Below are 14,310 nucleotides of genomic sequence, written 5' to 3' on the forward strand. Positions count from 1 at the left end.
TGTTGTAGCAAGTGGGAAGTTTTCTTTCACAAATGAAGGGACAATTCAGCATTTCAGGATCTTGAAATTCAGTTCTAGCCTTGTCCAATTTTTCTTTAAGGAAAGTTTAGGAATTCTTTCATTGTTGATTTCTTATGCTTTCTTTCCTTTGAAAAAAATGAATTTAAAAAAAGGATCTTACATGTAACACTATAGCTATCAGTAGAGCCAGATCTGTTTAACCTCTTGAGTGCCAAGTCAGATAACAATCATGCAGATTGTTTCAGGATGCTCCTTTTTTATTTATCTATTAAATATAACCTAATCTAGATAAATAAACCAGGGATAACAGGTATACTGAAACACGCACATTTGGCACATTCTCAGTATGCAGAGAATTGTTACAGAAATGTTAAGATTAGTATGCATGGAGGATGAATAGCAATATCTGGGTGTGGAAGCATCAAAAGGAAAAACCAGCTGGAGAACAGTTACAAGAAAGGCATGTATTAAAAGCACCTCGATTAGCAGGTCATCAAGATCCTAGCACATATCTACCTACAGCTTGGCAGGACACCCAGATGAGGAGGCGAAGGGCTGTGAGTAAATCCCAATGACTTGCCAGTGTGGGACAGGATGGTGAAAATAATTACGGTCAGGTTACAGAAAAGCATATCCAAAACCAAGATATGTGATGAAGGTATAAATGAATGACTGAAATCAGTTTAGATTTAATATAAAACCATTTTCCACTCCTAGGAGGTCTTGCATTGTTGCTACAATGTTGCAACATTATTTCCTACCAACCGCACATATTTTATTCTTTAGCATCATAAAAGCAAATAACTGATTCCCTGTGTTCACCAGGTTTTCTACAAAAACATATTGAATAAATTCAACTGTTTTGTTATAATTGGGCTGTAAGATCAAATTTAGTATTTTTGGATTACACTCTCTGCTAACTCCCAGAACTATACAAGCAGATCCTCAGCTGGTATACATTGCTACAGATTTATTAAAATCAAGAGAGCAACAACAATCTACACCAGCTGTGGATCAGCTACATTAATTTGTTATTGGGCACAAGCTGAACTGAGGCAATAACTGAGGTTATTGGCACAAGCTGATCCGAGGGCTGGAGCATCTCTCCTATGAGGCCAGGCTGAGAGAGTTGGGGTTGTTCAGCCTGGAGAAGAGAAGGCTGCGAGGAGACCTTATTGTGGCCTTCCAGTACTTAAAGGGGGCCTACAGGAAGGATGGGGAGAATCTTTTTAGCAAGGCCTGTTGTGACAGAACAAGGAATAATGGATTTAAACTAAAGAAGAATAGATTTAGACTAGACACAAGAAAGAAATTTTTTACAACGAGGGTGGTCAAGCAGTGGGACAGGTTGCCCAGAGAGGTGGTAGAGGCCCCATCCCTGGCAACATTCAAGGTCAGGTTGGACGGGGCTCTGAGCAACCTGATCTGGTTGAAGCTGTCCCTGCTCACTGCAGGGGGGTTGGGCTAGATGACCTCTAAAGGTCCCTTCCAACCCAAGGCATTCTATGATTCTAACTCAGCAGCTTTCTTGCTTCAGACCAGACCAGAAGTTTCATGAGCAACAGACTGCTAAAACTGGATATACTTTAAAATAAGAGAGATGCTTTAAAAAGAAAAAAAAGATATATAATCAGGTGATCTGCAATTATTAAATTATTACATATTTTTCTGAATAGCTTTATAACATGCATGTGGCAAATATTATGCACTTTTTATAGCAGGGAAATTGATATCTAGAAGGTTAAGTGACTTGCCTGTGGTCATATGGTCTTTCCAAGCTTTCAGCTATAGGCTGTCCCAATCCCCATTTTAACTACAAGACTGGGCTGTCTTTCAATGAGGTTAATAAATGACTATATGCTATTAAAGTAACGATCAACACTATTTAAGCTGATTCCTTGAGCATTTAAGTTTAGCTGCAAATAAACTTCGTCCTGTAGTGTTAAAATTTGGCTTATGTGCTGCAAACTAGGTCAGATATTATTTAGTACTGTCGGTGATGAGAATGTTTTGATTTCTAATAGTGCTAAACTAAGAAGTAGTGATTGTTGTACAGACAGTTGTTCCTAAATATCAAAAAATGCATTTCAAGGACAGTTCTGCAGAGATACCAGGGCCTGCAAAATTATCTTACGCTTAGGCCTGTAAATGCTGCCAACTTCTCTTTTATTAATGTATACAAAATTCATGAGTAAATTATTTTTTTATATATAGCAACAGGATTTCTATCTTTATTCATCAACAGTGAGGGATCTTCTATCCAAACCCAGAATTATAATTATCAAATCTATGTTTTATTATTGTTTAACCAGCTGGCATCATACTGCAATGGCTTGTACTGCACAAGCTGCACATCAGTGAAAGATGACTGATTCCCAGGTTAATTCATTCTTTTTTAAAAAGAGAGAGACATCAATTACTACTCTGATTCTGTTTTTCTCTTTGTTTCATTGCAAGTACGAAGAGTTCTGCCCCATGAGTGAGGAGCACAGGATTGGGCAAGGATGAGGTCTCCAGCGCAATCTAAGTGACAACTACGTACCTACATCCTTTATTGGGGCTGTTTAGAGTAGCCTGTTAGCAATCTGAAGGTAACTTAAAAGCTCAAAACCAAACAAAATATCCCAGCACAGAAACCTGGGTGAAAACTTTTCTCTGCATTAGTGTTGAAAAAAGACAAAATGCGGCCAGACCTTTTCTGAACTATTTTGTGAGTAGCAGGGATTTGGATCATGCACATGTTGGAAAAGAAAGCTGAAATTTCACTTTGTAAGCTGAGTTCCTCACTGCCACCTGGTTCTCAGCTTTCTTATAGCCTTGACTTCCACCAACCTAATCCAAATAGCTTTGAAACAGCCACGCTGTTGGGAATTTCCTTAGCATACACGATTGCCTCTTGAATTCCCAGTAGGGCTGGGAGAGGGGACTTAACACACAGAGCAGAAAGACAATAGAAATTACTGCAGCCACCTCTTCTGCTGGACACCAGAGAAATCCAATGGAGCCATATTAGCTGTTCTGTGCCAACACAGCTGCTCTCCAGGACGGTTTCTAGGGTGTTTCTCCCTACTATACCAAAGGGTCCAGCCTTCCACTGATTTAAATCTTTGATTGGTTGTCTGTTCTGTTCTGCCCTCTTCCATTCCTCCTGCTAAGAGTCAGATCATAGCCTCACCCATCACACAGAGGTGGAATCTTGGAAAAAGGACAGCTGAAGGAAAAGTATGAGTGAGCTGGCATTCATGTTTTTCAAAGAAATAAATGCTGCACATATAAATAATTATTTTTGTTTAATTTCAGCCTGCATGAACAAAAGAAGGAAAATAAGCAAAGTTCTTGGGAAAATGCATCTATATTAAAAAAATGAACCTTTAATAAAGTGTTATCTAATAGAATTACTTGTTTTGTCTTCAGTGTTGCAAATTCACTCACAAAGGTGGTCTAATCAATGATCTGATTTTTAAAAGATGGATTTTTGTGGGTTTTGGTGGGTTGTATTTTTTTGAGAGGAAAGCATAAAAGAGATCTTCCACTGGCCCTCTAATTCCTGGGCTGGAGCAGATTTCTTAAAAAAAAAAAAATCTGTTTTTATATGAAAATTTCAATAAAGATTTAAGATTTGACTAATAGAGTCCACATTGAGCTGTACAGACAGGTGGCTGAGTCAAAACTCTGGTGACTGGAATTTCTCTGTCCCAATGGGGCTACAACCTAACCAGCCTCATCCATGTCCTTGTGTTTTATGAACAGACTTTTATGGTGAATCTCTTACACTTTGCTCTGCCATCTGCATGTTCTTTTATGAGGTAGAATCATAGAGTGGTTTGGGTTGGCAGGGATCTTTAAAGATCATCTAGTCCAACCCCCTGCTGTGGGCAGGGTCATCTTTCACTAGGTCAGGTAGCTCAAAGCCCCATCCAACCTGACCTTGAACACTTCCAATGATGGGGCATCCACAGCTTGCCCGGGCAATGGATTCCAGTGTCTCACCACCCTCACTGTAAAATATCTCTTCCTTCTGTCTGATCTAAATCTACCCTATTTTAGCTTAAAACTGTTGCCCCCTGTCCTGTCTCTACAGGCTGTGGTAAAAAGTCTGTCCCCATCTTTCTTATCAGCCCCCATTAATTATTGAAAGGCCGCAATAAGGTCTCCCCAGAGCCTTCTCTTCTCCAGGGTGAACAACCCCAACTCTCTCAGCCTGTCCTGAGGTGTTCCATCCCTCAGCCCGTTTTAGTGGCCTCCTCCGGACCTGCTCCAACAGGTCCCTGTCCTTCTTGTGACGGGGACCTCAGAACTGGACGCAGGACTCAACTGTAAACAGTTTCTCTCTTTTCCTGGATGTTTTCAGCCCTTTGCCTGGTGTTCCTCTGAGGAAACCTCAGCCAAGCTGCACTCGCTGAGGTGGCTCTGCCTACTGCAGGGACCCCCTTGTCCGTCCTTCAGCGCCTTCAGCCCATGAGCTCCTGCACTTGCGTCACCCCTCGCTCCTGCGGAGGATGCCAAACTCTGCAAAACCGTTTCTTTAGTGTGCACACGTTATTGAAGGTCTTTTTAGACTTCCCAGAGAAATATCTGTTTCCTCCTTCCCTTCCAAGCACCACTTCCCAGCCTTTCAGGCCGCAGGGTTTGGCCTTACGGCGCGTTTATCACACAGGGTAATTCCGCCGCCATGCTTTACTTGCAGGCCCCACAACCAGCGGGAATCGGTTATTTGCTTTTAGGATGCTGAGATAGAAAATATGTCGTATTTGTAGGGAGTAACGTGTCACCAAGAATTCATCAACAGAGACGGGGCGTTTTCAGCCCGGACTTAAAAAAGCGGAGGGGCGGCTGCCCCGGCCCCCGCCTGGCCGCAGCCCGGCCCGGCGCCTCAGAGCGGCGGAAGGCGGGGCCGGATTGCGCGGGGGAACGGAAAGCTCCGGCCCCGGTTTCCCGGCGTCCAGGCGTCCCGCTGCCATCCGGGGGGGAAGAGTTTAGGCGGCAGCAACGCCGGGAGGGATGAGGAAGGTGGAGGTGTGGTAGCTGCTTCTTCTGCTCCAGGTTGCTCCCTTCTTCGCCTCCGCTTGCCGCCCTTCCCCTCGGCCGGCGGTCAGCACCGCTGCGGGCTCCGCCACGGTCCCGGCCCCGGCCCCGGCCCCGGCCCAGCGCTGCCGGCCGCCAGTGCAGCGCGTCGGGGCAGAGCCCTCGGGCATCGCCGGGCGCGGGGGCCGGGCCGGGCCGGGCCGTGCCGTGCTGTGCTGTGCTGGGCCGGGCCGGGCCGGGCCGGGCCGGGCCGGGCCCGCCTCGCCGGCGGGCGGGGGTGGCCCTGCGTGCTGGGCGGGCGGGTCGGGCCGGCGTTGCTCCAGCCCCAGCCGGGAGCCCGCTCTCTGCTGTGGGAAAGCGGCCCGCCGTTGTGTGCCTGCTCGCGGTCTGCTTTCTGTAAGAGCCGCCTCACTGGCTGCTTTTAAGTTTCTAACTGGATTTAAGCGCGTCCTGCAGGGGTGGGGGGGTGGTGTCACTCCCGGGGGTCTCGGGCCACTTCAGCAGAACTTTAGGTTTGTTCTTAAACCAGCCCTGCTTCACCGTCATATATCTTTTGTTTTGCTTCAGAAAATGTTTACAGAAGTACATGGAAAACAGGGGGGAATGAGAGGTGTTAGCTTTGAGGAGCTGTAATGTGTGATGTTGATTTCTGTGTAACTACAGGTGAAGGTTACATTTCTGGTGAAATTTGTTCACCCGTTGCAGCAATCTAAACCTTTCCTTAAGGAGGGCTGGTGAGGAAATCCAACATGCAACGTGTTTGTCTCAGAGCTCAGGTCCCTATCTCTGTTGCATGCTACGTATTTCATAAATCAGCAGCTAGATTTTCACTTGGCTGTTTTGTAGTTAATGTTACAAGAGGCATCTTATGTTTCTTCACACATTATTATAATTAGTTTTCTTGTAATTGTGTCTGGAAAGCTATAAGCATTAGCTTATCGCAAGGGTTTGAGGATATATTTGAATGAATAACAATGCAGAAGAATCCTTCAGTGGCAAATTTGGAAATATATTGAAGTTTCAGTTCTTAAGTCGTTTGTTTTGAATTATATTATGAGTCGTAGGAAAACAAGCAAGAATATTATCCTTGTATAGGATCAACTGTATGGCTGTGTGGGAATTTGCGAGATGTTTGTACAACCTTTTTTGGAGACCTCCAGCATTGGAGGAAGAGCAATCTCCCCACACAACTTATTTGTATGCTCATAAAGAAAAACTTTGCAACTGTAAGGACAATAATGTACTTTGAATCCTCTCTGCTCTAATTTGAATCAATTTCTAGTTACAACTATAAATGGCTTGGGGAACAGCTTATTTCTGTTTTCTTTAAAGCTGGCTGTTACATTTGGTTTTGGTTTGGGTTTTTTGTTGTTGTTCTTTTTAATCAGGTCTTCTCTATTTTAACTTAAACATTCCCAGTTACTTTAATCTTTTCCTGTATATTATGCATTTAAGCTCTGATCATTCTTGATCCTCTTCTCTGGACTCATTCCAATTAGTTCATACACTTGACTCAATTTGAAGGGCAGTATTCAAAACTGGATAAGGGTACTGCAGCTGAATTCTAAACAGTAGTGAGTAATATGGAAGATCTATGTGCTATCAAAACTTTACTTATGTTTACGCATCCTAGTATGGATGGCCTGCTGTCGGCATATTCAGCTTCTGCTCCGACTTAGACTCCCAGTCTTTTATGCACAACTAAAACATAGTAAGTTGTTCCCCTTCCAGTGGATTATTCCTGCCTAAATAGAAAAGCTTGCATTTCTTCTTATTAAAGTTCCCTTCCCATTTTGTGGGTTTTTTTTGGTTTGCTTTTGTTTCATGGGTTTTCTTAAAACAAACAAACAAACCAACCCAAAAAACTTCTCTGATTAGTAAAGACAGATTAGAATTCAGAATTTTCTTCCATCGTGTTTTTATTTTGTTGCAGCTTGCTGCCATCTGTAATATTAATAAACATAATATTTACTTAACCATTAAATAATACTAGACTCAGGAGGGTCCTCTGTGGACCTTCAATGGCCTGCATTACTTCTTGACTCTATTTTTCTGTATGACCTTGCAGCCAAGATGAAAAGTAGTGTCAATCTAATATTAAATTGGACCTATGCTACAAACTAAATCCTTATCGCTTAGGGAAGTACATTTTCTGACTCTAATTGGGGCAAGCCTGTGTACTTCCAAGGCTGGCAGGAGACAATATTACAAGCTTGTCTTTTGCTCTTTGATCTTTAGGAGCAGCATGTTTATTCCTTGGATGTGCGAGGCATAGAGCACCCTGAAATAGATGTGGAGAAGTCTGTCCTTAGTAAATAGGATTTGAAAATATATTTGGGCCACACAGTAATGCCCATCTTAGCTCTTTTCTCCTTCCCCTGCATCCCCTAAGTTTACCTCATCTGAGCCTTTAGTCTTTCACAGGACAAGACGACCACAGCAAGAAGTGCTACTCTGCTTTTGACACCTTGTACTACAGAGCATTCTCCTATTTACCAGATAGAATCTTTAAAAAATTTATAAGCTAAATACAAAATCCCTTGTGTTGTATGCCACAGCTGTCTCTTACTTTGGACTTTTTTTCTTTGCATGTCACTATACCATTTGAGCACCTTCCTGATGTGTAAATTAGATCTGTATGACAGTATGTTAACTAAAATTCATCAGTCTTTACAGTTCTTTCTCAGGAGGTTTTGCTTCCCTGCTAATGGAGGCTGCCTTGAGCTGTACGGAAACTTCCAGCATAGCAGAGAAGCTTCTTGCCTTGTCTCAGCCTACCTGTCTCTAGCTTCATGGTAGCACAAACTAGAAAGCATTTGGTGTCACACACTTACTGTCTCTAAACTACCTGCCTTCATGTGATGTGACAACAACTGGGAGGAAAAGGGCATCTCCTAAGAGTGTTGTGTTTTCTTGCATCTTCAAAAGACGACTGAAACTGAGTAGCTGTTAAAAATTCTACAGGAAAAGAGAATAGGAAAGGAAAGGTTGACTTTCTCAACTGCTTCATATAATTGATAAGTCCTATCCCGAACAATTTCGGTGAGACTGGGTAATTCCTCAGTGTAGTGACAACTGCATCTAAGGCATACATCCACAAGTCATTAAATAAGGCCCACAATTATATACGAACATACCTATTAGAGGTAGAACAATCCTACCAGATGACCAGGTTTCTTTCCATTAATCTTAAGAAAAATCTTGATTCACCATATATTTTCAGTCTTTTGTGCAAATGTCTTGAATCTCATTGTAACTTGCTTTAAATTGCAGTAGGCTTTTATTCTTTGCAATGACTTGAAAGAACTTTTCAGATATCTCTGAATTTTTAAAAACTGGGGATATTAACTCTTTGTGAAGAGACAGGGCTTTTAGAGACACTGAATAAATTATTTTTTATTCTGCTGGTATGTAGAAAGAATATACAACTTGTGAGATGTAGTATCAAAATACCACAAATTATAGTTAGTAGAAATGTATTGTGTTATACAAAGTTATTGTAAGTCCTAACTATTATGCTGTTGCTTTAAAGTTTGCTCCCTCCATCCCTTCATCCCTTTTCTCTTTTATAAGGGGATATAGGTAATACCATAGAGGTATTTTTATTCTGTTGTTCTTACTATTCTTGTGGACTAGAATATTTGATCTGTCTTAGATACTGCAGTTTAGGGAGGATGTGACCAATTGAAATTAGTCCAGAGATAACTAAAAAGACCAATCTTTTTTTTTTATTTTTTCCCTTTTTTTTTTTTTCTTAAATGGATCTAGAAGCAACACTTAGAAACCCCAGAATTTTCCTGGTTTAAAAAAAAAAGAGGAGAGAAAAGAGACTTGGAATACATAAAGTTGTGACAGAGAACACTTTTTAGTTATTTTTCAGCTTCACAGGGGGAAGGACAATGAAAATAACTGTAGTAAAGAAAGGCTCAGATGAGTGCAAGGAAGAGCATTGTGAGAGGGTGATGCATTGGAGCAGGAACAGCCCTGCTGAGATTAAGGAGCCTCCTTCAGCAGAAGTTAAGACCACTTTGGAGGCTGTCTAGATATGAGGTGGCTTCACAGTGAAAGGCTTGGACTAAATGGTTGCTTGAGGTCCTTTCTAGCTGTTCCTATGAATATTTTAATAACTTTTCATGCATCCAGGTACTTCCAAAGTTATGGTTTCTTGTTTGCAACTAATTATGCCTTAGCTGAGACACAGTAGCTTGTCCAAGTATGTTTTGTCTGTTGAAAATTCAAGAAAAATTAAATCTGACTATTTCATGATTTTGGTTTAGACTAAAATATTTATTAATTATGATGAATTATGGTGACAACCTCTATATACATGATGACCTCAGAGTATACACATGGGTAGGTATGACAACTCTGCTATTGTAGCTCTGTGGTGAGATAGTAAACACAGCCTGTGTTCATCCTTGTTCTGGGGAGTATTCTTGTTCGGGTCGTAGTTTATGGTTAGTGTGGTGCTCTTGCTGACTGGTTCTGGTGTTAGCCACTTCCAGATAAAGCAAAAATTATTATACTACTGTTACTTCCGGATACAGTTGATAAGATGCGGAAATGTGAATAGTAACTCTGTACTTGGTTTCCATGTATTGTAATAGTAACTTTGTACTTAGTTTCAATGTACTGTTACTTTTTACTTCTTACTAACACTGTATGCACTTAATTTTTATTTCTAAAGCCCAAGAATCCCTAGTTCTTACCTCTTTCTCTTATCTTCGTAAATATTATATCTGGGAGTTAGAATTACTGCTGTAGGAAAGAAATTTATTGCATTAAGTTTTTTGTGGTGGTTTTGTTTTTTTTTTTTTTTTAAGAATGTGCTTTATTTGTATATAACCTAAATATCATAATGTAGCTGGACTGTATATTATTTGGAAGTAACATGCAGGACTAAACAATAGCTGTGTTACAGCACAGATGACTTAAACTTGTTTTGTTTCTTGTGCAAAGTACTCTAGTTTTTCTGTATCATGTAACATAACGGGTGATTACTCTGTTATAAGGAAAGCATTTTAAGCTAAGTTAAATCAGGAGTATACTAATCTAGATGCTTTTGGTCTCTTATGTAGAAAACAAGACAACTTTAGGCAATTATGTATTAATATAGGCTAAAATAATACTCTCTTTCTTATTTTAGGGACCTGTGGGATTTAAGAATCTCTCTCCTAAGAAAATTTGCTGCCTCTACAGTCTTCCATCTTAGTGTGCAATTGATGGTTTCACTTGAAATACCTATCTGAAGAAACTAACAGTAGGCAAGGTGTAATTGCTTTTTAAAAATGTTAAAAGTTCAGCAGTGTGTAACAGCTGACAGGATACCCAAGAAAAAGCCATATATTTGTGACATTTGTTGTAAACAGTTTGAAACTCCATCAAAATTAGCTAGGCATTATCTGATACATACTGGTCAAAAGCCATTTGAATGTCATGTATGCCATAAAACATTTAGGCAGCTAGTCCACCTGGAGAGGCATCAGTTAACCCATAATTTGCCCTTTAAGTGTATTGTTTGTCATAGAAACTTCAAAAACTTAATCACTTTCTTAAAGCATCAGCAGCTTCATAATGAAAATTGTCAGAATGATACAAAGCAAGCAGAAAACTCTGTGAATTTTGAGCAAGACAGGGCCGCTTATGGCATATTTCGATGTTCTGTGTGCTGGAAGTCTTTTACAACTGAAGAGAGGTGGATGCTGCATCAGTGCCTGAAGGCAGATCATCTACATGGTACCAGAAGGAGAAAGAAAACTCATGCTTGCGAATCGTGTAACAAGACATTTCCGTCAAGATCTAAGCTAGAAAGACACTTCCTTATTCACACTGGCCAGAAACCCTTTAAGTGTTCTTCATGCGGTAAATCTTTCAGACAGTCAACGCACTTGAAAATCCATCAGCTCACACACACAGAAGAAAGGCCTTTTCAGTGCTGCTTTTGTCAGAAGGGGTTTAAAATACAGAGCAAACTCATGAAGCACAAACAGCTCCATGCCAGAAATAAGACTTTCCCCAATATTTTATGCAAAGCGAAGACTCTTAAATATCCCAGACCACAGCACCTGTTGGAACGAAAGAGGGATAGTCTTGAGAACGCTGACACTTACAAGGCACAGGAGAATGACCCACATGATGTTCACTCGATTTATATTGTACCCTTTCAGTGCCCAACATGTGAGCAGTGTTTTGAAACAGAGCAGGTTCTAAATTTGCACAAATGTTACCTGAGAGATGGCAAAAATTCAAATAATGGTACAACAGCATGCAGCCACAGAGTCAGCATGAAAAGTAAGATCCTGATGAAGCTGAAGCGTACTGGAGGAAAAGCAACAGATTTTTCTCTGACTGACAGAAAAAAAATAAAATCGGGTCACTTTAAAAGTCCTGACCTGGTTGCAGCTAGAGATCAGCGTTCTGATGAGCATGCTTCCACTAAACCTTTCAAGGATTGCCATAGTAAGCTTGACGTGCACAAGGCACTTAGTAATCGGATGAAAAGAAAGTTTGCTCTGCCATTACCTTGGCAAGAGCACCCGCAACCTCATGACTTTGGAATTAATTTAAAAGGTATGCTTACTGGTGAAAGCATGTTAAAAATCAATGATTCACTGCATAATAAAGATGACGCTTTTTATGGTTCATCAGATGCTGGTTTCTTTGACAATCCAGAAGTACTTCACTGTGCTTTTTCAGCTTCTGCTAAAAATATACATAACAGACACAAAGTGTGTAAATGTGACAGATGTGAAAAAATCTTTCCGTCTTCATCCAAACTTCAAAGACACTATCTTATACACACGGGACAGAAGCCCTTTGGCTGTAATGTTTGTGGGAAGACATTTAGACAGTCAGCTCACTTAAAAAGACATCAGCTCACCCATACTGAAAAGAGATCCTATAAAAGCCACGTTTGCCAGGTAGAATTTGAAAACCTGAACAAACTTTTCAGTCATGAGGGAGATCACATTGAATTTAAGTCTTCTCAGCCCGTGGGTTATTCGGGTTATTCTCAAACACCTTCGCAGGCATCTGGCTTTCAAGAATTTGAGCTGATTCAGTCAAACCAAGCAGCTGAAATCAAAGTTGAAATTGAGTCAGGGGACTTTGTTCTTGACACTAGCAGAAGAAACACACAGCCGTATTTGTGTAGTAAAATGCTGGAAACGGAGCAAAGCTGTTACAGCTATTGGCATGATTTTTCTGAAGGTACGGAAAAAAGCGAAGTTGTTAACAAATTGTATCAATGCAGTATCTGCTTTAAAACTTTTAAATCACCTTCTAAGCTTGAAAGACATTACCTAATGCATGCTGGACAGAAGCCATTTGAATGTTTAGTTTGTGGTAAAAATTTCAGACAGGCCCCACATTTGAAAAGACATCACCTTATTCACTTTAAAGAGAGCTTAAAGCTGAGTTCCACTGAGCAACAACCGGAGAATATATCTTTATCAAAACTGGATAATGCCCTATGAAATTTTATATTAAAATTTTTGGTTGCATAATTATTAAAAGGCTTATGTTAGACCGAAAATTGACTGAAAGGGATTATCTTTTACTGTTACAGAGATGACCTAGTAAAGAGTTAATTTACTGTCTTCAGAACTGTCTACTTGATATAATTTGTGATGAATGTGAGCTATTTACAACAAACAAAAAAAAAAGCAACAAAAAAGCCACTTTGCATTTCTTTTCCTAAATTAATTTATAAATACATATTCTTACTGTATTAATAGTTTTGCAGCAGTCTGCAGTGCTCTATGAATCAGATATTTTAAAAATTATACCTTTTCCCATATTTTATGACATCATGCTGTCCAATGATAACTACCAGAAAAGTAAAGATAAAAAGGTAATTTCCAGAATACAGAAAAAATAGCCCTTTTACTTTCTTCTGGTTCCCTACATGTTGCAAACAAAGGACACTTGCTGTATTTTTTTCATACTTTAAAAAAAAATAATGGTTATTTTTAGATAAAAGATGCAAAAAAGAAGAAAGTAGAAAAAGGGGAAAAAGTTTAATGAGAAAAAATGTTGATGTGACATTATAGAACAGCTGATAAAAAATTTAACTGCTTTGTAATGTGCTTGGAGATCTGTGGATGAAGAATTAGATCTTTTCCCTTTTTATGATAAAATATAAGTAGACAATGCTAAAATAGCAGGGTTTGTAATCAATTAATCCATTTCACCACTTCATTATCTCCACTTCTTTGTATATCCCTTGCCTTTTCTAGCTTTTTTCTTGCAGAAAAATAGTTCGGTATTGTATGAGTTGGCAAAAAGAGGACAAGAAATTATCATTAATATTACAAGTGGGCTTACTATCTGTTCCAGTCTCCTTTCCTTCTAAGGTACATATTGCACCAGTAAAAGAAATGTTCTCTAAGATATGATAATAACTCAGACAAGAAGTTTTGTCGGGAATTCATGTTCTCATTACATTAAATATAAGAGACTGAAAATGACTTTTAGCTCAAATTAAGTAATTCCAATTTTGTATTAATAGAATCTGTAGTTATACTTTCTGGTAAGTAGAGAGCTTTGCCCATTATGCCTGTGGGGCTGGCAAAAAGTGTAAGTGCTGTGGAGCTTTTTTCATTATGAACAAGAATGAAGTTTGTTTCTTTTTTTTCCTCTGCAAAAACTACCTTTTAGGATATTTTCCTTTGTTATGCAGCTTCTGAATAGCTGAAACCTGAAGTTTTTAATCCTATTTCTAAATTAACATATCTGTAAGATACATGACATTCTTTTCAGTATTTAAATAGATCCATATTTATTTAAGTAAAATGGTTTTGATTTTCTTTTTTTGATTTTGAAGTGGTTATCTAGATTTTGCTGTGGCATGAGCTTTGTAGTATTTGGTATAAATGAAGTGAAGGGTAAAGGGAGTTTTTATTTCATTTTCATACGTGTTATTCTTTCCCATTTTCAGAGAGAATAAAACCAGGAAAGATACGCAGAAGCAGTCTGTAGTTACTATGATTTTTGTATGACAGATGAATTCAGTACGTTAATAATGACTATAGTTACATATTGAGATCTTTTCTCCCTATGTGAATTGTTTCATATTGAAAGACAGAATACTGTATAAAATGTTTTGAAAGTGTATTGTAGAGCTCTTTTAAAATACTTGTAATAAACTATTTTATTTATATTGTACTTTTATTGTATACTCTATGTGCAAACCAGAGTTTTGAAACTACATAACATTCAATATGCAGAAGAGTTTAAGACTACACATCAAAATAACTAACTTTG

General features: G+C 39.4%; 1 protein-coding gene across 1 annotated transcript; it reads left to right on the plus strand.

Annotated features, from left to right (window-relative positions):
* Nucleotides 1-10,334: 10,334 nt before the first annotated feature.
* ZNF770 (zinc finger protein 770) lies at nt 10,335-12,658 on the plus strand. Its single transcript, XM_009493275.2, has one exon. The coding sequence runs from the start codon at nt 10,335-10,337 to the stop codon at nt 12,519-12,521; it is 2,187 nt and encodes a 728-aa protein (XP_009491550.1). The 3' UTR covers nt 12,522-12,658.
* The last annotated feature ends 1,652 nt before the right edge of the window (nt 12,659-14,310 follow it).

This window comes from Pelecanus crispus, chromosome 6 (genome assembly GCF_030463565.1).
Source record: "Pelecanus crispus isolate bPelCri1 chromosome 6, bPelCri1.pri, whole genome shotgun sequence".
In the NCBI taxonomy this organism is placed as follows: Eukaryota; Metazoa; Chordata; class Aves; order Pelecaniformes; family Pelecanidae; genus Pelecanus; species Pelecanus crispus.